This window comes from Aulostomus chinensis, chromosome 8 (genome assembly GCF_037954235.1).
Source record: "Aulostomus chinensis isolate RoL2024-O1b breed Wild chromosome 8, RoL_Achi_v1.0, whole genome shotgun sequence".
Lineage (NCBI taxonomy): Eukaryota > Metazoa > Chordata > Actinopteri > Syngnathiformes > Aulostomidae > Aulostomus > Aulostomus chinensis.
Genome location: NC_141327.1, coordinates 14,079,839 through 14,103,290, shown reverse-complemented (window position 1 = coordinate 14,103,290; position 23,452 = coordinate 14,079,839). Strand labels below are relative to the sequence as shown.

The following is a 23,452-nucleotide window of genomic DNA, read 5'->3' as shown; positions in this document are numbered from 1 at the left end:
AGTAATTCACACAACAAACTGTCAAAACTCATTTCTGCTTTGCTGGTAACACTCACTCATGAATTATTGCATTTACCGCCAAGAGCAGTTCTATAGCGACAGAGACATGTCAGTAAACATGGATGCAAGTTGATTCAGGATATGTAGCACCAGTTGTCTGGTTTCTCTCAACACGATTCCACACGCAACTGTTTGGTTAGCATTAGCATTAGCATTAGCTTGTTTGTCATTACGTGTTAAACTTCGTCACTTTACAGCAAACGGATATTTCAGATATGTCACCACAATACTTTCTGGGCTCTAACAGTGTAGAACATAGCATGTTAGTATTTATTAAGTACATTAAGTATTTTTTCAGATGCTATCTGCAGGATTTCCCTGAATATTACATGTTTGCTTTTAGCCCCGATTTCTGAATTATTGGTGAAGTTCTTGCAAGACGCCAGTATGTTTAGGATACAGTGAATTATACAACTCCAAATATGACATTGTGAACTGAAGGCAGTAATGGCTGCTTTCTATAAACAGAGTCCCTTTCTCCATAGATAAATAGTTTACACAGAGAATCCCAACTTATTGTTAAGTAGACAGTAAAAGCACTGGAGATTTGGTGGAAACTTAAGCTGCAATAAAAAAGTAAGTCAACCTGTTTATGCTATAGATGTGTAAAGATGGATGGTATAAAACTGTTTATGCGAGCTGGCTTATTATGGCACGTTATGCATCTCTCCGCCCTCTGGTACTGTAACCGGATAAGCAGACAGCCTGACAACTTGACTCACCGGCCACATTTATAGCATCCGCCCCCCACCATCCCTCCAAACACCTACCAACACTTGCAGCAGCCCCCACACCCATTGCCCATCATGGCAGACAGTTGGACTGGTCATCAACTTTCCTGATCCTCCTCAACAGCTGTACCTCTAAACTCTTTAGTTGTACAGCCACTCACAGTGAGTAGGAAAAGGGGGATTTGAAACTAGGACAGATCAGTCTGGCCCCTTTTCCTTCAAACCAGAGGCACAGATTTATGACAGAGGGGAGAGAGACAACGAGAAGACTTTCTGGGAGGTTTGCTGCAGTCACAGAGGAAAGAAGCTCCTTGGACACGGACCAGCGTGTCCAGACATCATAATATACTACTTAGATTTTTTTGTTTTTAAACTTGGGAAAGAATTCTCACCGCTGAGACTGAACACCTGGAACCATGCACAAGCGCACAAAGATAAAGATTGCCATTTTTGTACTGCTGGTGGGGATGGTGTGTATGTTCACAGCAGTGGTGACGGACCACTGGGCAGTGCTCAGCCCACAGGTAGAAAAAGTAAATCAGACCTGCGAGGCAGCACATTTTGGCCTGTGGAGGCTGTGTAAGAAGCACATCTACATCAGCTCAGACAACTACAAAGAGGGGAGTAACTGCGGCCCCATCAGTCTGCCTGGAGGTAAGCTGCCGGCTAAAATTATTACTTTTTTGAATTGTACATTTTAGACTAAAAGGTGTAGTCTTACTATGAATCATAAATCTTTATAAGATTCTTTGTGAAACAGAAGAAATGCTTTTTAAAATATTTTGTGCGTCTTATGAGGTTAAAAAAGAAATCTTTTTAACACACTATTGGGTCACTTGGTAACACCAAGAACATTTTCTCGACTGATTCCAGAAGCACATCTGAAAACCCGCGTTAAAAAAATGGTGATATAGTGATTGTATCTGCTGCCCAACTTTGGGACAAACGCCAGGGTGAAGGCAGAAAGAACATCCACGCAGACCAATGATGATGGCGAGGTCGTTTATGATGTCTCAGCTGTCAGTTATAATGTCATAAAGGGCCAGAGAGTTTTACTGACGACATCCAACTTTCCAAGCGTGTGTTTTGTATGGATTTGGAACTTATTACACAAAAATTGTAACTTTGCACCAGCAATCGCCTATTCAGAATTATTGTCCGGTTTGACGTCTGGGATGCAGAAGTGGTACTTTAACCAGGGTGGCGCCATCTGTTGGTAATAAAAGCAAGAAGCCTGGCATCTGTTTTCTTTCCACTCTCAGATTTACAATTACCCACTTGACCTGTGTGACAACTGTCGATGGTGGTAATGGAGTATCTTTTAGTTGTTGTGTCCCTGTAAAAGACACAACACAACCCCCACTGATTCCTCACTTGTGTGTTCCTATGGTTACTGCGTGCGTTGTCGCGCTTGTCATGACAATCAGCCGGCTTCAGCATAATCAGCTGCTCCATGTAAATGGTATGATAGCGATGTTGAGTTACAGATGACTAAAAAAAAGAATAAAATGCTGAAAAACAGCAGCTAGACACTCTCCTGGCTTGTTCAGATCAGGTACTACAAGGAAAGTTTAAGCTGGTATGACTGAAAGATAATGAGTAAACTAGGTGAAACTGACACACTGTGGGAGGCTCCCAGCTCCCTGTGCGGAGTTATGAAGAACTCATTCTAAGTCCAACTGAAAACCTTCACTTTAGTCTCACAGACAGGAAGTGGAGCCTGATGTGACCCCTTGCTCTTCACGTCTGTCGTGTATCTTGTCGCTGTCAGTCACTCGGGCTCAGTAAAACTTGAATGATTTGATTGATTGTTAGTTTCAGGTGTTTACTGACAACTGGAAACATCAAAAGTAATGTCATGTTCATTTTCTAATGGGAATGCATTCTAAATTCTAACCGCTAGACCAAATATTCTCTCTGAAATCAAGACAAAAAAAACCCCAAAAAACACCATGCCTGGGCATTTGAACTGGTTCTTTTCTGATTGAGGAGCCGTTATTATAGAAGCCTGAAGATGTTGTACATTTACTTTATAGTGTGTCAGTAAACTATGAAGCATCCCCATCACTTTGAGTATTTTCAATGGTTTTTGAAGGGTCTTGAGTGTCCTAATAATTATTCAGACAGATTCAGACATATTTGGTGCAATGTAATGAGGGATCTCATTAGTCTCAGTCCATTACCACAGCACCCTTGCATCCACCTTCTAGTCAGGTCAAAAAAACAAAATCCACAGGAATCAGTCTGCCTTTTAAATTCTATCCAGCTGAAAAGTATGATTTCAGACTTCAATATGTTTCAGAACGTCACGTCTTTATTCTGAAATAGCCCGTCCCGGATCCCTTAATAGATGCTGACATAGTGATGACGTCAACAATATATTTATATGTCGCTAAAAAAAACAACAACAACAACAGAAAAACAAACAAAATAAAAGTACACAAAGCTGAAAAGATGCAGGCCTGCACCGACTCACAACTGGATCAGTTGTGGGGAGAGTGACATTGGAAGAATGGCAACAAACCTGTCAGCATGTTGATTGCTGCCGAGCATGTCGCTTTATGGTCATGCAACTCCCGACTCTAGCCCAGGAAATATAGTCACGTGGGTGGGGAGTGTTCGGGGGATCCTGAACACAGTCGTCTGCAGGTAATTCCAGGAGCTGGTGGAATACCGGAGGCTGTTTGATCTGTGCTGAATATACAGTATCAGCTCAGAACATCCAGGCATGCAGGGAATTCCTCACATTGCAACAGCAAATGGCACATTATAATGACAAAGTAAAGCTGGAAATTGAAGGTTTTTACAGCTAGCAGCACATATGTAACGTTACAGCAAATTATATTACATTATCAATCCATCCATTTTCTACCGCATATCCTGTTGAGGGTCACGGGGGGGGGCTGGAGCCTATCCCAGCAGCCTTCAGGCGAGAGGCGGGGTTCACCCTGGACAGGTCACCAGTCCATCACAGGACCAACACACAGAGACAGACAACCATTCACACTCACAGTCACACCTACAGTCAATTTAGAGTATCAATCAGCCTCGTCCCCTCTTGATGTCACTGTATTATATTATGTGTGTGTATATTATAATATTAAAAGCCTGCTTTTTTAACTCACCACATTTCCTTCCACCTCCACATGTGATTTGTGAGTGCTGAGCTGGCAGCCTTTGTTTAAGGAGTGAGTAAATCTGGTGTGGCTCCATCAGTCTCCAGGGATTTCTCCAGGTCCAATAGCTGTATTTGGATAGGAACATTATTGTTTATCATAGCTACATGTCTTCAGAGCGGTGTCGACCAGTGATCCAAAGCAGAACTAATACGCTGTGTCACGAGGTCACGATGAAACACTCGTGTGGAAAATATGGGTTGAGTTATTGTTTAGGTCCACCGCTGGCAAAGTACAGATGAGTTTAGAGAAAGAAAAAAAAAAACCTTTTATGTGTATTTCAGACTCGTACTTGATGTTGTTTTCAGCTCAAAGAAGCAAAAGTTCTAAGGCAAAATCTACCGGTGGGTTATTTTAGTTTTTAGCGTTTCCTTTTCATACTGAGCTGAAAATAAGTATCAGAACTAAAAGGAAATAAAACTTGTACGCTTTTTGCTTTGCTGTATTCATAATGGCAGAATAAAACATGTTCATGTGATTTATGTTTTTTTTTGTTTTTTTTTTCAAAAGCTGAGCAATGTGCACAGCCAGCATTCATTATAGATATAAATATAGGCCACGTAAATACTCAGCTGTCTGGGTGGAAGCTGTGGGGGTCAAGTGCTCACGCAAAGTCCATCAGTGCTCTGAGTGACGGGGCCGCCTGGAAGACTCGGTCGTAGCTGCTGCCCTACCAAAAATATTCCCACAGGACCCTCATGCAGTTTCGCATGTCTGTGCAGCCGACAGACACTCAAATTAGAGACGCTCCCATGAGCCCCGATGCATAGCCCGAAAGCAAATGAAACCCCCGCCACTATTAAAGCACATATAAAAGGACATGCCAGCGCAGGGAGAGGTGCCAGAGATGCCGGTAACACTTATAGACATGGAGTGTTTGAATGTACAGAGCCCAGCTGGTATCAAGAGTCAATTTTAGTAAAAGTTATATCCTCTTGAGATAATAATTATATACATACACACACACACACATATATATGTCCTGGCAGAAAAAGGTTTGCTGGACTCTGGTGGTAAAGTCGATTCATCTTCCTGTAATAAATGCAGTTCCTCTGTCATCCGCACGCGCAGCGCTGCTATACACTTAATTGAAGTTGTCCTCACTAGTCTGGATGATGGATCGCCCTTTTAGGAACAGTGGAGGCTTTCGCGCTTGTCATCGCCAACTATTAAAAAGAGGCCTAACCCATAGCTGTGGGGGGGTGGCGTGCCTCCACAGATGAATTTACGGCCACAGCCTTGTGCTTATTTTGGTTGGAGCTTGCACGCTACAGATGGTACAAAAAAGGTGCAATTAGCCGACACACCGAGTCATGCGGGTATAAAGCTGCTTGATATAGATAATGAGCTCAAAGCTGACACTTCAAGGCTGAATAAATGCTGAGTGGCTCCACTTAGACACACATAACAAACCAGATATGAATTTAGTGAATAAAGGAGCCACTTGGCCTGCTGCAAGTTCTTTACATGTTTCAACTTGCAGCCAAAAAAAGAAATGTGAGCTCAAGCAGACAGACACTTTTCCCCCATTCAAAGAGTTGTCTTGTGTTACAGGGAAAGGATCAAGCAGAGTGAAGGAGGGATTTGCATTTTCTTAAAAAACATGAATAATTGCAGGGTTTTTTTGAAAAATGTATGAAGTTCAAAGATGTCTTTTGGCCTCTCTTTTTGAATTGAAGGTTTGAGATGGAACTAGTTGACAACTAAAAATGGGCCCAAGTGAAAATTACTGAAGCTTGTTGCTTAGTAACGAAGTCACATTTTTTTTTAATGGGCAGTCCCTCTCCTCATTCATAAAAAAACAAACAAACATAATATGACACACAGCACTGACAGCTTGTGATTTCAATGACAGTTTTGTCATTACATCGATACACAGATATCTCCTGGTTAGGCCTTCTGACATCTTTTTTAACTTATTTTGTGGTGTCAAGGGAAGACATGAAAATGATCTTCCATCCCAGCATGGGTCACTGAGCTCCGACAGAACATGCAGTACTTCCAGTATTTCCACTTGAAAGCACTTCACTGATGTGGCACGGTGAGGCTGGATGTATGGGAACAGGGATTAGGAAAAATCATGCGAGCGGAGCCCTCAGCCCAGATCGCTTACATGCACTTGACTTTGCATGCGATACGTGTGTCATAGTGATCTGGTGTCACATTCATCGGCGTTCTCTCTGTCTCTCTCTGCAAATATGTTCACCTAAACCATCTCTTTTTAATGCTGAGACATGCCTCCGCTTTCAGAAAACGCACGTGTAGAAAAGCTGCAGACGTTAAGTGCCCGACTAAACCCCGACGTAAACCGAGCGTGTGGTATAAGTCAGATGTCATTAAGATTTGGCAGCAAACCAAGTCATTTATAATCTGTTCTCAAATGGTTATTTTTATATTCCGAACCATCATATAACATATCCAGGCTTTATTTGCGCAAATCCAAAAGGTTTAGCACCTTGCCTGCTGTGAAAAGACGGAACGGAGACGTCTGTCCTATCTATTGTTGCTTAAGAGTTCCAAAAAAACCCTGTAAATAAGAGCAAAGCATCTGAACGACAGCATGTTAATATTCCACGAGGTGTGTCAATGTGTGAGGAGAAGTATGTGAGACAGCGTGAAGTGTTTGATAAACATGTAACATATTCACACAACAGCAGGTGGATTGCAGCCAACTGCGCAGAAGTATGTGAGGCCGAGGTTGGAGGAGAGGTTGAACAACAAGCCCTTAAATAGAAGTCCAGATTCATTTGGTGAAATTATCTGGAATAATAATCCACGAACATGTTTTTTGTTGTTGTTTCTATCACCCACAGCTGTGTGATTTTTCAACTGCAAAAGCTCTAAAAACTGTATATTATCTGTGCAGTTAGCAGCTAGAGGTGAAGATAGTGCAGCCTTAAAACTTCACGAGGTGATAATATGGCAGGATCGTCTTTACAGCTTGTTGCGCTTTTTGTTTTTGTTTTTTCACAGAGGAAAACTGCACTTACTTCCGACACTTCACACCAGGCCAGGACACTGAGATATTTGAGCACAAGACACAAAAAGGTAGGTTTACCAGAAAAATTGAAAATGGAATGTCCATGTTCATTGTACAAATCCGTTCCTTTGTGTTTGTGCCTGTGTGTGCGTGTGCATGTGTTTGTGCGTGTGTGTGTTTGTGCGTGTGTGTGTGTGTGTTCTCAACTGGCTTCATCTGCTGTTGCTGCACATCTGACCCCGCTGCACTCTGAAACACCACAGAAGATGTAATTGATGGTGAAAATGTGTGCATTAAGTCAGATCCCCCGCCCCCCACATTCCCTCCAAACACACACACACACACACACACACACACACACACACACACACACACACACACACACACACACAAACACCCTGAACACAGATGCTAATGCGAGCATACACATGAAGGCCCCCCCACACACGCGCGCTGTATAGGCTGCATCTCAGTGCTGATAGCTAGCCTTAGGGAGGGACACTGCAAGTTTTCCGAAGCGATTGCATCACTGACCTAAGGTTACTGCGGTGTTCTTCACTCTTGACTGAGCTGTGTGGCTATACCATAATGGTGCATATGGGTGAATGAACACAGTAGATGTACGTCTCCGCAGGCACATCCATCTATACAGTTGGACTTCTTGCCATGGAGTGAGTGTGTGTGTGTGTGTGTGTGTGTGTGTGTGGGGGGGGGGGGGCGCAGGAATGGTTCCTCATATCTTCATATAAAACACACAATCCATGCACAAATCAAACTCACATCCCGTGTGTGTGTTGGTGGTGTTAATCCACAATTGGGTGATCCGGGGGTTCAATGTCTAAAATTCTTGTGTCCATGTTAAGCGACCGGCTAACAGTGGCCAAAGAGAAGTTTTCCAGTAATACAATGAAAGTCACAATGGCCCGGTCACTTCCTACTGCAGTACAGTACAGTGAGTAATAGTGAGGGGTTCAGCTCTCAGCCTGGAAATGCCTCATGGAAGAATAAGGATAACTTATAACCTTCTACACAAAAGGTCAAAGCGCTTTATAGTAAAGAGAGAAGAATCACTTTAGAATTGAGAATAAAATTAGAATCCATCCATTTTCTTCTGCTTATCCTGTTAGGGTCATGGGGGGGGGGGGGGGGGGGGGGCTGGAGCCTATCCTAGCAGCCTTCAGGTGAGAGGTGGGGTTCACCCTGGACAGGACACCAGTCCATCACAGGGCCAACACATAGAAACAGACAACCATTCACACTCACAGTCACACCTACAGTCAATTTAGAGTATCAATCAGCCTCGTCCTCTCTTGATGTCTTTGGACTGTGGGAGGAAGCTGGAGTACCAGAGAGAACCCACACAGGAACAGGGAGAACATGGAGACTCACACAGAAAGATCCTGTGCTGGAGCCAGGGCTCAAACCCAGAACAGTGCTAACCACTGCACTACCGTGCCGCCCCAGAATACATACCATTGGATGGAAATTGAAATGATATAACAACACAAATGTTAAAAAGAGGCGGCACAGTTCTCTCTGGTACTCCAGCTTCCTCCCACAGTCCAAAGACATCAAGAGGGGACGAGGCTGACTGATACTCTAAATTGACTGTAGGTGTGACTGTGAGTGTGAATGGTTGTCTGTCTCTATGTGTTGGCCCTGTGATGGACTGGTGACCTGTCCAGGGTGAACCCCACCTCTCACCCGTAGCTGCTGGGATAGGCTCCAGCTCCCTGTGACCCATAATAGGAGTAGGTGGAAGAAAATGGATGGATGTTAAAAAGGGTCAACTACATTAAATACATCAAACTGCATAAGTGACTTAGTTAAACTTTGCATGGAGTATTTGATCAAGGGAGGGAATTCAAACAAATTTTAAGATTCTTAACCTTAACATTTTTGATTATATATTAAGAATCCAACTCCAAAAAAGCGATACAGATCCTCTCCACAAATTGTTCCACACAGACACACAACCCTGTCATGCATACTTTCATGACCACGAATATGTAGAAATACAGCATTTAATACCTTCTAACAATACTGAGTTCACCTCAGAAATATTTTATGGTTTGAGAAAGTGTCTGAGCTTTGTCCTGACTTGTGTGACTGAAGTGCTTCAATCTTTTTGATGCGTACCTTCCTCGTGGTGTTGAGAAACTTTCGTGTTCCAGACGGCATTAACCAGCAAGCTTGACAGACGTGCCGTAATCTCAGACAACACAGAGGGTTGAGGGCGCTGCCCATCATCCCCTGCCAGCACAAGATGAAGGCTCTGTCCCCTTGAGGAGTGCCTCTCCCCCGGGCACGGTTCAGGCGAACAGGCGGCAGATCAAACGCCTCGCATCTTTTCTACCTTGCTGCTGAAAAAAACCCAAAAAACATGCCAGCTGCTGTTTAACACACACATGTGCACACACACGTACACGCGGGCCCTCTCCCGCTCTCTCTCCCCCACTCACACACACATTTTATCTGTAAATACAAGCACCAAAAGCAAAAGATATTCATACAGTGGACGTATGGCAAAAAGCAAGTCAATTCTGCTAAAAATCAGACATTGAAAGGATACAACATCGGCTTTTCGCCAAAAATACGAAACAACAAGAAGTGGAGCCATTTTGGCTTCTAGTCAACATACTACTTGGATGTTGGCCCCAATAATACAAACACAGCATTGTTGAATTCACTGTAAAAACTACAACCTGATGTTATTCGCTACACGCATAGATTTTCCTGTGCTGCTGCATGTAGATCTCAGTGTGAAGTGGAACAGCATGTGGACTAAATAATTCATTCAAGCAGGATCGAACCATTGATTACAGAAACTCTCTCTTGCTCCTCTGACCACATTTAATTGTAGATTCAGACCTTGGTTCTTTTGAAAATTGTGTTTTTTTCCTTTGGCTTGTCCTATTACAGCCCCAGTACAACTGGACAATTAGTGGCTTTCTCGATATAAAGTGGCCACATGTGATTCAGGGGTTGAAAGCAATACTTCACCCAGAAAGTGTACTTTGCTTTTTAAATATTCACAAATCGATGTTTTCAGGTTACAAAGAGATCCCGCCCCCCCCCCCCCCCCATCCTGCATCATTTCTTTGTGACTTCAAAATGCAGAGAGCCAGACACACGTTTTTAGCCTGAAGCTAACGGTGACTGATGGCTGACAACAGCCACAAACATCACTTCAAACTCTCAAGCGCATCGTACGGCCTCGTCACGTCACCCACGTCATTTTTGTTAAACCAAACGCTCAATAATTCACCAACACTTTGATTTAAGTAAAAATCATAATCCTCCCACTCCTGTGCTCGCTCATGGTAGTGCTAAGAGCGACCAGTGTGGCTGCCCTTGTTCACAGAATTGATATAGTTTGTTTTAAAGTTTTAGTTTAGTTTCAAAGAAAAACTTTGACTCGAACTAAAAACTGAGAAGGGATAAAGAACCGATTGACAATATCCCGATAGCTTACGACTGCCAACTGACACTTGAATATTAGAAAAGACATGCAAAAGAACAGGACAAATGTGAAAAAAATGACTTGTGACAGAGCTGAGAATGTTTCTGGTCTTGGTCTCTTTACTTCCAGAGTACAACATCTCTGCTGCAGCCATCTCCATCTTCAGCCTGGCCTTCATGATCCTGGGGTCTCTGTGTTTGGTGGGCTCATGCACTGGAAAAGGCAAAGGACGAGAATATCTGCTCAAACCTGCCGGCATGTTCTTTGCGTTCTCAGGTGAGTGTGAGAAACAAACATTTCATTTTCCTTTTGCTGGCCGTAAAAGAGAGGATTAACCCACTTTCATCCGCCATGTTTCTTTGTCAGGTCTCTGTTCATTCATCTCACTGGAGGTGATGCGCCAGTCGGTCAAACGTATGATCGAGAGCGAGGACACAATCTGGATCGAATACTACTACGCCTGGTCCTTCGCTTGTGCCTGTGTGGGCTTTGTCCTCCTCTTTCTCACTGGCATTGCCCTCCTGATCCTCTCCATGCCACAGATGCCTAGAAATCCGTGGGAGACATGCATGGATGCTGAGCCGGAGCAAGTGGAGTGACAGCTAGACGGAAAAGATACACGCGGGACGGGAGAAAATGGATGTTAGTCAGTTGAAGCTGGCTAGAAAAGGTCGCGATAACGGTACTGTTTTTGTGTGTAGACGGACCATAGCCATGATGACAATTGTACCTCCCAACCATAAAACAGCTTGAATATTATGAATTTCCAATGTTTATCCTGTATGTTCAATCAAAATTGTTCTCTCACGACTCAAATCTGGCTAAAAACTTCCTAAATGTCACAGAAAAGTCACTCACACTGTGCTTCTGTTTCCGGTAAATATCATGCACACCTAACTTAAAAAGAGTGCGTACAGTTATGGCCTTTTTGACTTGATTTTAATGTACTGCGTTATGTGTGATATCTTGTACATATCGGATGTTCATCTTTTAATTTTTGTATGGAATCGCTCAAGGAATCACTTACTTACAAGGAATGTCAACAAAGTAAGAGACGTCAGGATATATATTCAAATGTTAAATTGTGTATTTATGAAATTTAGCATAAAAATTTAAAGGTAACATAGCCACGTTTTTTTTTTTCTCCAGGAAGTAGCACAAAGCAGTTTTTACATATTTGTGAGTTTGCAGGCTGAACGCTCAGCACCCATACGCTCTACCGCCATGATCATGTGGGAAAAGATTCCGTTCTTCTTCACCACAAGTGGTATTGCTTTAAATCTCACACAGAGCTGAAAACCTTTGTTGATGAGCGCTCGCAGAGCTCGAACTGCTGCTCCTGCACACGGAGAATCCTAAAGACTTGACCTGTTTTAGAAGTGGAGGAAAGAACGACGCACAGCTTCAACCTACATTTAGTCGGAGCAGCAGTAGAAACTCCCGGGGCCGTTCGTGGGGCAAGACTTGTACTCCATATAATGTGCGAGACAATGATAGCGCATTAAACCAATTATGGTAAGACATGAAAAACAATTAAAAGGTACTGAGGCAGCAGGAGACTCATTTGAACACTAATATGAACCAGTTCCTCTCTGGACTGGCCCCTCTACGGTCATTCGGAGCTGCTTGAGATAAGCGCATTTTTGTTTATACTGCATGTGAGAGTCGCAGCCGCCGCGTCACCAGCTTGCAAAAGTTCAATTTATTTCAAATGACATTTCCTTGGACATGATTGTTGCTTTCTCTTGACTGAAGCTTTTGTTTTTCAAATATAGCATGCAATTAAGCAAAGTTAGAATGCAGTGTATTTTGTGCGTGTGTGTGTGTGTTTATTTGGTACAACTTTCTAATGAAAATTAAAATCTTGATAAGCTTGGAAAAACTTGATTCTGAGATGTTTAATTTGAATTAAACTGCGGAAATGAGTGGATGATGATGAGGACGGCTCGTTTTGGAAAGCTTTAATTGTTGGAGCAGCAAAAGTTATTTAATGAATAAATCAACCCGTCTTGAATTTTTTTTTTCTACAGCCTTTTTTTAATGTATGAATTGGATTCTGTCATCATCAGTGCACGAACGCAATTCTAGATTTTGACCGAATATTTCATGAAACATCTTAATTCATCACAAAAACAAAGTGTGTGATTCATTCTCAGCTGCTCCCAAACCACATAATTCACACAACCTGTTGTCCTCCGGAATTTTCTCACAGGATTCCAGTTCTCAACTGTCCAGGTTATGACTTTTGACCTCTCGGGAGGTTTGCTACAAGATGGAGCGGCGTAATGTGATTTAAATGTAGGTTTGTAACTTTAGATGAGAAAAATGGTAAAAAGACATTTTGTTCCAAGTAATTATGTTAAACTTGCAAGATGAATGATTCCTATGAATATATATGGCAGGTCACCTTCTCCCAAGATGGAAAAATATCTTTACAGCCAAAGAACTATGTAGTTTACCCCAAAGATAAACCTTCTTATTAATTCTCCTAGCTAGCTTGTCTCACCGTACCCCATTTGTTGCCTCGCGGATCCAGGAATCCAACCCACATCGAGCTACGGCGTAGCTCTGCTCCGTACGGTCTACGTTAGTATGTTTGTTTCCTCCTATCCTAGGAGTTAATAGTGCAACCTAAGATGGTCCTTGAACAAAAAAAAGAAAAACAAAAAAAAAGACAGAATTCGAACAGTTTCAATAAAAACACTTTAATAGCGAAACAAATTTAAAAAAAGAAAATAAACCTTTAAAACACAGTCTAACTCCTTTATTATAACCACCATCAATTGAAATGAGAGAGTAAAACAGATCTATTCATTACTTTGTACCCACAAGGGAGGGAACCAATGGGGGGGGGGGGGGGGGGGAGACTGGGTGAACAGGTGTGCCATTGATTCACTGCAGTGAGGGAAGGACAGAGAGCGAACAGATAACAGGAAGAGATGTGGCGTTTATAGAAGGCTTGAACACAGTGCTCTCTACTGGCTGGGGCAAAAGGTTGCTCCCTTAACATCTCACTCACACACACACACACACACACACACACACACACACACACACACACACGTTGCCCTAGTTTTCAAAAGGCGACACAAAGTTTGAATTCATAGGAACAAAACGGTCAGAAATTGAGCCGCTCGGCAAAAACACTTGAAGCTTAACCACCTATTAAAAGATGAAATGGAAGCTTTTTGCCGAGCGGCTCAATTTCTGATTGTTAATGACACGTGCGCTTTGACGATGTGAGACCCTCCAAGGGTGGGCCCGTCTTCCCCTGCGTAGGTTATTTGCAAAAATGCGTGGTGGAAACATGACAAAAAAAAGGTGAAAAATGAGGCCTGAAAAAAATTAAATCAGTACTTCAGTAAATTTAATGAATAAAAATCCCTTTAAATGTCTTTGGCTAAATCTCTTCTGCTTAAAAAAAAAATAAATAAAAAGTGTAGCTGAAGAAGCGGTGAAATATTAGTATTGCACAACTTCAGAGATTAGCCAAGGACCACCCCACCCCACACCCCCCCGCAAACAAACATACAAAGATAGAGACACACATACCAGGGAGCAACCTCAGCTTCAGCCCTGCTAAAAAAAAAAAAAAAGAAAAAAAACCCCCAAACAAACAAACATACATGACCGTTACATATTTGATTGACAGGTTAGTAAAATATTATAAGTTGTTTATAATGTCACAATTCAGCATACACATCAAATAATATACCAACATTTGATTCTGTAGGTTGAACAAAAGCTTCTTTTTTTTCCTTTTTTTTTTCTCCATCCACAAATCAATACAAACTGATAAAAACAGGGATAAAAACCAGCTGGTCATCTGAACATGCAGGAAAAGAAAGAAAAAAAGTCTTCACATTTAAAGAAAGAAAATAATAAAACAGAATCCATGTTGATTGTAGTATAGCTGTGAAGTGGCGGGGGAAAAAAGAGAAACAAGACAAATCCAGCAAGGTATACTTCAAAATATATATAATACAGTGAAAGAAGTCGTCTTATACAGCTGCAACAAAACTTCTCCTCTTTGTCAAATCAGCCGAAAACACCATCTTAGACAAACTAAACAAAATCTAAAAACTTTTTTTGTTTTGTTTTGTTTTTTTTAACGAGAGGTTGCAACTACCAACTGGGTTGTTGTTGTTGTTGTTGTTGTTGTCGTCGTCCGTGTCTAGGAATATTTTTTTTGTTTTAAATTTGCATAATTAAAAAGGGCATGCCTCTTCTTTGAACAGCTTTTACAAAATTGAGGCGCTCCCAAAAGTCTTGTTTGTAAATACATAGAAAATACATATTTACAAGTTATGTTGTTCTCTGCTAAGTCAAAAAATCTGGACCTCTGGATGGTAAAATTAAATAAAAGGTAACAGCCTGATGGAGGGTGGTAGGTGGTAGGGGTTGGATAGGGGTGGGGGTGGGGGTGGGGGTGGCAGCTCTCCACTGACCGGAGGTCAGCAACTGTCATGAAATAATTACACAGTAGGTTTTTTTTGTTGTTGTTTCTTTTTTTTCTTTTTTTTTTCTTTTTGAGCCAACTTGCAGGTGAATATTTCATCTGTCTCTATTCTACCTACACGGGATACTGAATGATGTTAGCAGTGAAGTTCATGCACAGGTAGCGGAGGTCAACCGTTCACAAGCTCACTGGAATGCAATTGTGAAGGTTGGGGGTTGGGGAGGGGGTGGTGGGGGGGGGGGGGGGAGTGTAAAAAGAAAACCCAAATCATTTGGCTGGAGCCGATGCAAGGCGTGGACAGATGTTTTTCAGTGAAATGAATACACCAATCAGATCAGAATTGTGATTAATTGAGTTATTTGTGAATGAAAATATCAATTCTTACTAAACACAGATACTTTTTTACATTTTTGAAAAGTATAGTTTTGGTTAAATCTTAAGTATTGTGCTAAAGGTGCCGAGTGAAATGTTTGTTTTGAGTAATAATTAAAAAAAAAACAACATAAAAGATTAGATATTAGGAAATGGTTCTGACTTTTAAATTCTATAGGAAATTGTGACTGGTCAGGAAGGCTAGAACTATTATCGATAGGAGGTTAAAGATTGTCTTACGGAGAAAATGACCAAGGATCTCAAGTGGTTTCTCACCCACAACATCTGCATCGCCAGAAATGAAGGAGGCATCCTCAAGATTTAACCAAAACAGCGTTGACATTTCCTGTGTTCAAAAACGTTTGACTGGCAGTGTTGATCACACCCTCACTTTCGACATACCCGTCACTCCACACCACTCTCTCTCTCTCTTCACTTTCACAAACCATCAGAGAACCGCAACCTTAAAAAAACAACAACAACAAAAAAAGAAAAAAACCCAAAAGAAACACCACAAAAACCTCCATGTCCGTTAGCAACAAACAACACATTTCATATCCCCAGTTGTGGTTGAAACCATTTTCCCAGATGACCATTCTGTTGACAACCAAGAGTTGAAATGTAAAATCCATAATGACCTTTTTTTTTGGGGGGGGGGGGGGGGGGGGGGATACAATAAAAAGAAAGAAAAAACATCAAGGAATTAAATAATGAGAATCGGCCACGAGCGAAGCAGTTCGGGGTTCTTACAGAAAACAATGGCTGGTTTTCTCTGATCTTTAACAAAAGGAGGAATTACATGGTTGTTGCTTTTTAGACACTTTTTTTTTTTTTTTTTTTTACACTGTTGTTGCAGATGAGACATTGGTGATTAGGTATGCAAATCAATACTTATATTGTTATTTTTCAGTAAAATAATCACATATACTATTAATACCACTGAGGGTGATTCCCGGGAAACAATGATCAGAAGCTTAACGAAGGGGGGAAAGCAATCAGACTGTAAATGCTAGCATGATACAAGAATTTAAGGACATGTTTGTGGCATACAATTCAGTCATTTATTTTCTTTATATGTACAGATTAGAGGAAAATTTGTATCTACTTCTATACACTGTTCCATGTAGATTCTGTCAGTTGACCACTTAGCTTCCGTCTGTAAAATTATAGTAGTATGAAAATCAAGACGTAACGTCCACTCAAATGAAATAGGAATACAAAATGAAAAACACAAAACTTCAACATATGTTATCTAGTAACCAACAAATCAACTTCAATAAGGGAGAAGCTAAGTGGTCAACCAAATCTCACTTTTTAAAATTTTTTTTTATAACTTTTTTTTTTTTTTTTTAGCATTACGTACATATACAAGTGTAGATAATATAAGTATATATTCATATATACATAATGAGTATGTATATATACCAGTAATGCATTCATTATATATACTTATTTTCTTCACAGATATGTGGAACAGGAGAAAAAAAGATAACTATTACCGATAAAAAGTTAAAATGAAACAAAATGCTGAAAACAAACCTATTGATAGAAACAATTTGTAAATGCACTTTGCACTATTTTTTTTTTGTGTTTTTAGGAACCGTTTTTCTTTTTTTGTTATGTTTTATATTTTTACTTAGTACGTGGGAGATGTGATGCTCATTTGAAGTAGGAGTAGTACCCATTGCTACCGTCTGAACTTCCTATACTCAGCTCCTGGAGGAGGGAGAGTGGGTCGCTGTTCTTCTTGACCTGCTCGGGGCGAAGAGCTCGGGGTTTGGGTGGAGCACGGAGAGCACTGGCGTAGGACATAGTGGGGGGTTTGCTTAGATTGGGAGCCCCCTGGCTGGGTTCTGTGGGAGGCTGCGGTGGTGGCTGCTTGTTATTGGGTAAGAGAGGAGGGAACTGTCCAAGGTGCTGAAGGGAGTTGAGGGCGTGTGGGTGGGCCTGCTGGGCTGCTGCTGTCGCCTCCACCTTCACCTGCTCCTCCGTCTGACGGAGGCTCTTAGAAGCTGCTGTGCCCCCCCAGAGAAGACACAGACCATTTAGAACATCTTCTGCAATAACACGGCAAACATGCTACAACATCTGGAGTAAACGATACCAACCTAGAAGGTCCCGGTGCTGAACAAGTGTGCCAGCTCCATTACACGGAATGTTCTGGAACGGACCGGGACCCCCACCGTTACTGGGCCAGAGGTCGTGTGAGGGGTAACCATAGGCTGCATGTGGGTGCTGATGATGCTGTATGCGTGGATGGGGGTGTTCCTGGGGGTCCGCTGAACAGGGCTGGGGCTGCTGGGGGAGGGCATTGTGGGTATTGGCTGGAGATGATTCATCCGGGTAGGTAGACGAGATGCGGCGCTGATAGAGGGGCCGACCTGGACCTCTGGGTTCATACTAGACCGGGGGGGAAGCAGATGTAAGACCAGGCATGAAGGAAACAAAGAAGCACCCAGGTACCAGAGATGTCTGTGCTAAGAGCATTCCTGAGCAGTACGTTGAGGTGCCGCTAGGCGCAATGATTCAGTATTTCATCATGTCAATGCATCATCCAGGGCAAAGGGCTCTGTTGTGTGCTTTACGTCTCCTACTTTAATTTCCTGTAAGCACCCCTTTTAGCACAAAAGCATAAAACGCTCCTTTTTTCACACTGGTGTAGCAAACTCTTCTCATGCAGGACTTTTCTGTTTTCTTTATGTCATATTTGATGTGAAAAGAAAATGAAATGATCTGAAGCCATCAATCAACTGCACCTTCACATATTTCATACAGGAAGCACATCAAATAATTTATAATCAATCTTTTCAGACTTCTTAGCTATAGATTTTAACTGCTGAATATCTAAGCAAGCCTCACTAGACTCATCAAAGTCTTATAAATATAATGCAATTTAAACCATTGTACTATTTAAAGGACCAGTGTGTAGGTTTTGGGGGGGGGGGGTATATGGAATATAATATTCATTAATAGTGAATGGTAAATACAGAGCTGGTCATCTCCCACTGGGCCTGGCATGTCTTTACAGTAGTAACAAACACAGCTGTCCAGTGCTTCTTCAGCATCTGCCTGGACTTTCATACCCACCGCCAGTATTTCTGAGATGAATGTATAAATGAGAGAGGCGTACCTCGTCTACGCTGTGAAGGGCTGTGGCTGCGGAGGTTCTCGGGGACATGGAGTGGTAGGACTCCTGTTCTTGACCTTGACTTTGTTGTTGTTGTTGTTGTTGTTGTTGATGTTGTTGCTGCTGCTGCTGCTGCTGCTGCTGCTGCTGCTGCTGGTGCTGCTGGTGTAGTTGCATCAGGTGGACTTGCTCCTGCCTGCTGGGGTGAGTCATGATGGGCAGTCCATATGGAAGGCCATGGCCCTGGTTCCCTAATAGGTGGTTCTGTTGTGGTGGACTCACTGATGCAGCTCCACCATGGGACCACTGGGCCTCTTGAAGAAGGTATTTGACCTGGGAGGGAGGTGGGCTGGCAGGGTGGGCTGGTGTCTGATGTGGGTAGTTACCAGTATTGTATAGGGCGTTCCCCGGGTGATGCTGCTGCTGCTGTTGTTGTTGTTGCTGCTGCTGCTGCTGCTGCTGCTGCAGGGCTGTGTTGTTGAGAAGGTTGTTGTTAAGGAGATCGCGGCCTGTTTCATGGGAGTAATGGCCTGATGGAAAAGGGCCACCATGATTTGAAGAGGCGGCTAAAGAAGAGGCATCACCTGAGGCACGGGGCTGGGACTGGCGGTACTGGAGAAGACGAGACTGAGGTGGGGGTTGCATCTCATTTGCTTCCCTGGGTTCAGGCTGCTCCTGTAAGGGGATCTCTCTCAAGAGACCTGTGTACCTGAGGATAGACATAAGTTTGAAAACATCCAGTCAGATTTCAAGCAGTTTTATTGATCCATGTTACGATAAAACGATCCATTTACAACCAACTACCGGCCCGATCAATGAAGTCTAACCTGGTGAAAGGTGTCCCAGTAGAAGCAGAAGAAACCGCTTCATCCTCCATATTGGCACTAAGGCCCCAACTAGCTGCTCGCAGCAGCTGATGGGGGAAACGAGTCATGCTTGGCTGAGCAAGGTGGGCGATCTGTTGGGGCAGAGGGAAGGCGACACTACCCTGGAGGAAAGAGCCTGCTGCTTCTCCCCACTGGCCCAGTCTGGCTGCCTGCTGCTGGTTCAGTACCTCAAGAGCCAAGGGACCCTGGAGATCTAAAAGAGCAATTTTAATTTTAGAGCATTTGCAGTTGTTGTCATGACATGATGATATAGCAACATTCAGTCCTCAACTCATCAGTGCACCTGCGCAATGAAGGATGACAACATAGATATTCAGGATCAGGAGGAAAGACTGTTTGAAAGGCTGGTGAAGGAAACTACTGTCAATACAGAGTGACATCAACAACTGGCCTTTACACTTGGCTTCCATTGCTCCTGCCTGGAGCACTAAAAAAAACAACTGGTGACCTCACAGAGGTTAATGAGGCTCTAAAAATTGAAGAGGTCTCATGGATTAGAGACCAAACACCACATGCGAAAAGACCATACATCTTCATCCCACAGGGTTAGGAAAGTGATGAGACTGGCTGTGTGTGTGTGTGTGTGTGATGGCATCATGGCAGTCTGGTATCGTACAGAGCTAATCACACTTCTACATCTGGCATGAGAGAAAATACTCCTGGGTGGCTGCACACCACATTCAGAGGCTCTGAAGTTCATCCTACGCTGCAACCCAGCAGATCTCAGCGAAGCTTTGCAACACTGCAATCCGATGCGTCCTTGTGCTAAACAGACTTCTCTCATTAGAGAACAACAACAAACCAAGTACCAAGCAAGGGGATTACAGGTAATCAAAGCAATCCCTGAATTAATGAAGAGTAAAATCATTTTGTGAAACTGAAGACGATGAAAAATGAAATGAAATAAGTCTTGCTCAGTGTTAGCAGATCTTTAGCCCACTGTCACTCATTTGCCTTGGAATGTAACATGTTGTGATGTCACACTTCACTCTACTTGGATTTCATGAGGGAAGAAAACATTGTTCAGTGTGGTAAACGATACAACTATCCTTCTCTTAAAAAAAAAAAATCATCTTACTAGGATGCAGTAGACAGTGACAATGTATGTGGGCCAACTTTAAGAGTGAGGATAGGCAAGAATGGCCTAAGAAAACCAAACCTTTCAGGCAAATGAACTCTCAAAACTACAGAATTTTAGAAAGCCTTTTCCCTTAAAGGTCACCTAGAATGAAAATCATCGTTTGTGTTTTTGGTGTTTATTCAACGTCCCCCAGTTGTAAGGAATACACACGAAGTGTCATAACCTCTGTTTGAAGTATCTCCCCTTTTTTGAATCGCCGCGGGAAAATGGACCAATGCGTTTTTGGCTGAAGTGTTACGTCACAGTTCAGTCAGTGCCCCCCCACTCACACACTCTGAACCCACCCCTTTCACACACACCCCTTCGACATATTTCAGGAGGGGGGCGATTATGCGAGCAAGTCGAGTGAGTGCAGCTCTCTCATGTCGCTCGCTAGCGCGACACAAACTGGAGACTGCAGCAGCAGCAGCACTGACTGACTGAGCAGATTGATTGAATGAATGGCTTCGATAGAATTGAGACCTTTGTTTTATCTGCGCTGTCTGTCGCTAGCTGGCCTGGCCTGGCTTGAGGGGGAAGGAATCTCGCCAGCCAGGCAGGCTACCAAGGGGCCAGGCCATCGGGAAAACTCCCGGCTGTCCCGAAGGCCACCCCGCCACTGCATATATGGCTGGATCCACGAATGCGCCGTGGCTACTTGGTATCTTATCTTACGAATGTTGCTGTATGATATGGAATGTTGTCAATTGACAGTAGCAGTCACACAGTTAGCTGAGAAAGTGGGAGTACTTTCTTTTCAGTGACAGTGAGGGCAGCCAATCACCAAGTAGTAGTTAAATGAGGTTGCCAGATAAACAACCGCAACCGATCGCCGTCAACTCATGCACTTGCATACATAATGAGGTTGCCAGATAAGGTCAGAAACGACCCCAATAGGGACAAACGACGCATTCTAAACCCAACATGGTAACAGAGCGGTTTCAGAGAGCCTTTTAGGAAGGTTCTGAGCCATTACAGACCCAACCATTTTTTGTGGGGTTTCATATCACACCACAGAACAAGAATTAATACCCCGTTCAACCACTCTATGGCACCTTTAATTTTTTTTTTTTTTTAAATTACACTTTTGCTTCTAAAGTAAACACCAATCTCAAAGCATCTGAAAAAAATATTACTGGAGACTTTTAGACTTTAAAAGGCGGCATGTAGGTGAAAATTAAAATGTTGGGACATTTTCACTCATTATATCACTCAGAGGAAATGTGAAAATCCCTTTCAAACCATGTCTATAAAAAGCTTCCATCTTTGCCCCTCTCTTCACACAAGCCTCCTTTCTAAAATCATTTGATGTTAAAATTACTTGAGTATACGCTAAATGGATTGATGACACTAACAAACACAGAAGTCGTTCACCAGATGGAAATGCACAACAAAGGTACATTTAGTAGGGGAAGGAAAAACAAAAAACTGAAGAAGAAAAAAATGGCGCTCCACTCACCAAGACTTTCTCCCAGACTTCCATCCTGTCCATCCTCTCCAAAGCTGTTGACCCTGTTGTGCTGTGATAGACCTGGATGGTGTCCCCCGGTGTGGCCCATTGGAGTCCTAATGGAGCTACTCATCTCCTCTACTCCTCCAGACTCTGGTCCATCCATAGTGGGGGACTGGACAGCCCTATGAGGGGCAATGTGGCCACTGAAGAAGGAAGCATTGTGGCCACCACCAGTGTAGGCAGGGCTGAGCTGTTGCTGCTGACTCTGTTGGACCACTCCTGGATGCTGAGGCTGGCTGACCCGATAAGGAAGTCTGGAGACCGGATACTGTGGGGGGAAGGCTCTTCCACTGGCAGGATGAGGGGGGAAAGCTGGGTTGGGTGGCGCCAGGTGGTAGTTGAGCGGTCTTTGGGCAGCTGAAGTGTCTTTTCGATGGAGCAGTGCATTGGGGAATCCAGCTAGCCCATCTGTTTGAGAGTCCACACTTCTGCTTTGACCTGTGTCTAAATCTCCCTGGAATAAAAGATAAGCAAGAGGCCAAAACTATGAACGCTCTTAGCACATCAAACAAATGTGTTTAAGTTACTACAATCATGCAAATAGCTTTATTATACACTGTAATAATAAAACATACCTGTTTGTCCTTCATGTCTGTGGTTTTCCTCTCTGGTGTCTGAAGACGGCTCTGCTCTGACTTTGCACATCCTTCTAATTTACCTAAAAAGAAGTCAAGACCAAACTTAATGTCTTATGCTTGGCTGCTCTATTTAGTTTGTATCTTATTCAAACTGGTGGCATACATGCTGCCATTTGTTAATGTGAGTGGTTGCTGGATGTGAAAATTCAATCAACACTTGCCATTTCTGATGGGGTCTGTCTGTAGCTCCTTGTCAGGACTGGGCTGGCCCATTCCTAGTGGAGAGGGGTGGGCCACGCCACTGTAAGGTATGGGGGAGCCTCGATTCTGGGCCTGCAACAGGTTGAAGTTGTAGGCCATGGCTGCCTGGTGGCTCATGATGCGAGGGTCCACCGCAAAGCGATTCTGGTAACCTGGCCAAGGCAACTACAAGATACGAAAAGATATTTGATCACTGATCTGGCTACTGTGACATCTTTGCATCACCAAGTCATACAAGCACAGGTGAGTCAGTGTTAGGGGATGTTACCCGAGGCATTAAACTCACAGGCAAGGGCATGGACATGACCATGTTTCCCCCATACACAGCTGGAACATAGAGGATGCTGGCGCCTGTATGGGGATCTATCCTCTGAACAGGACTGGGTGACTTGCCCATACCGGCTGGTGTGCCCCCCAGGGGGGGTGTAAATGCCCGAATTGGGTTTCCCATCAGAACAGCTGGGTTGGGTTGGGCTGCAGTGAGAGAAGGTGGCAAGGTAATACATGTTTAAAAAAAAACCCACAACACATATAACTACATCTTGATAGGCAGAAAGCAGTGATATGAATAACATTCATTACATTTCTTTTCACTTGGGGCTGTCTGACAATCTGCAGTTGTAATCAGCTGACTGTTTTCCTTGAGTAAACATTGCATTAACAACTCCTTGCTGTGCTGTTTAAGGCTGTGCCGCTCGGCTGGCCTAAACAGCCTCGGGCCATCA

The 23,452-nt window shown here is 43.1% G+C and overlaps 2 protein-coding genes and 2 long non-coding RNA genes across 6 annotated transcripts in view; 1 reads left to right on the top strand and 3 right to left on the bottom strand.

Moving 5' to 3' along the window:
• Positions 1 to 966: 966 nt before the first annotated feature.
• Positions 967 to 13,254, top strand: LOC147257271 (voltage-dependent calcium channel gamma-1 subunit-like). The gene is made up of 4 exons (XM_086211088.1): positions 967 to 1,445; positions 6,941 to 7,015; positions 10,540 to 10,686; positions 10,777 to 13,254. The coding sequence occupies exons 1-4, from the start codon at positions 1,208 to 1,210 to the stop codon at positions 11,007 to 11,009; spliced, it is 693 nt and encodes a 230-aa protein (XP_086067214.1). The 5' UTR covers positions 967 to 1,207; the 3' UTR covers positions 11,010 to 13,254.
• On the bottom strand, positions 2,924 to 9,632 carry LOC147257273 (uncharacterized). Its single transcript, XR_015117578.1, has 3 exons — positions 9,087 to 9,632; positions 3,917 to 4,035; positions 2,924 to 3,810 (listed from the first exon to the last, which is right to left on the bottom strand). It is a non-coding gene; the product is annotated as an uncharacterized LOC147257273 (long non-coding RNA).
• On the bottom strand, positions 10,151 to 11,239 carry LOC147257272 (uncharacterized). Its single transcript, XR_015117577.1, has 3 exons — positions 11,118 to 11,239; positions 10,751 to 11,012; positions 10,151 to 10,623 (listed from the first exon to the last, which is right to left on the bottom strand). It is a non-coding gene; the product is annotated as an uncharacterized LOC147257272 (long non-coding RNA).
• Positions 12,896 to 23,452, bottom strand: part of helz (helicase with zinc finger) — a 52,180-nt gene continuing 41,623 nt past the window's right edge. The window contains exons 26-34 of one of the 3 annotated variants that reach the window (XM_086211087.1): positions 23,014 to 23,201; positions 22,688 to 22,892; positions 22,464 to 22,546; positions 21,835 to 22,342; positions 19,196 to 19,448; positions 18,953 to 19,077; positions 18,372 to 18,838; positions 17,350 to 17,641; positions 12,897 to 17,256 (exon numbers count right to left, since the gene is read on the bottom strand). In XM_086211087.1, coding sequence (XP_086067213.1) covers positions 16,901 to 17,256; positions 17,350 to 17,641; positions 18,372 to 18,838; positions 18,953 to 19,077; positions 19,196 to 19,448; positions 21,835 to 22,342; positions 22,464 to 22,546; positions 22,688 to 22,892; positions 23,014 to 23,201 — 2,477 coding nt within the window. In that variant the 3' untranslated portion in view covers positions 12,897 to 16,900. Of the gene's footprint in view, positions 17,257 to 17,349; positions 17,642 to 18,371; positions 19,078 to 19,195; positions 19,449 to 21,834; positions 22,343 to 22,463; positions 22,547 to 22,687; positions 22,893 to 23,013; positions 23,202 to 23,452 lie in introns of all 3 variants that reach the window. The other 2 variants (XM_086211086.1, XM_086211085.1) reach the window with 2 other exon arrangements.

Excerpts from the sequence above, each read along its gene's own strand:
- LOC147257271 (XM_086211088.1), top strand. The coding sequence starts at position 1,208 with ATGCACAAGCGCACAAAGATAAAGATTGCCATTTTTGTACTGCTGGTG. Across the intron at positions 1,446-6,940 it reads CCCCATCAGTCTGCCTGGAG|AGGAAAACTGCACTTACTTC; the intron begins GTAAGCTGCCGG and ends GTTTTTTCACAG. Across the intron at positions 7,016-10,539 it reads TGAGCACAAGACACAAAAAG|AGTACAACATCTCTGCTGCA; the intron begins GTAGGTTTACCA and ends CTTTACTTCCAG.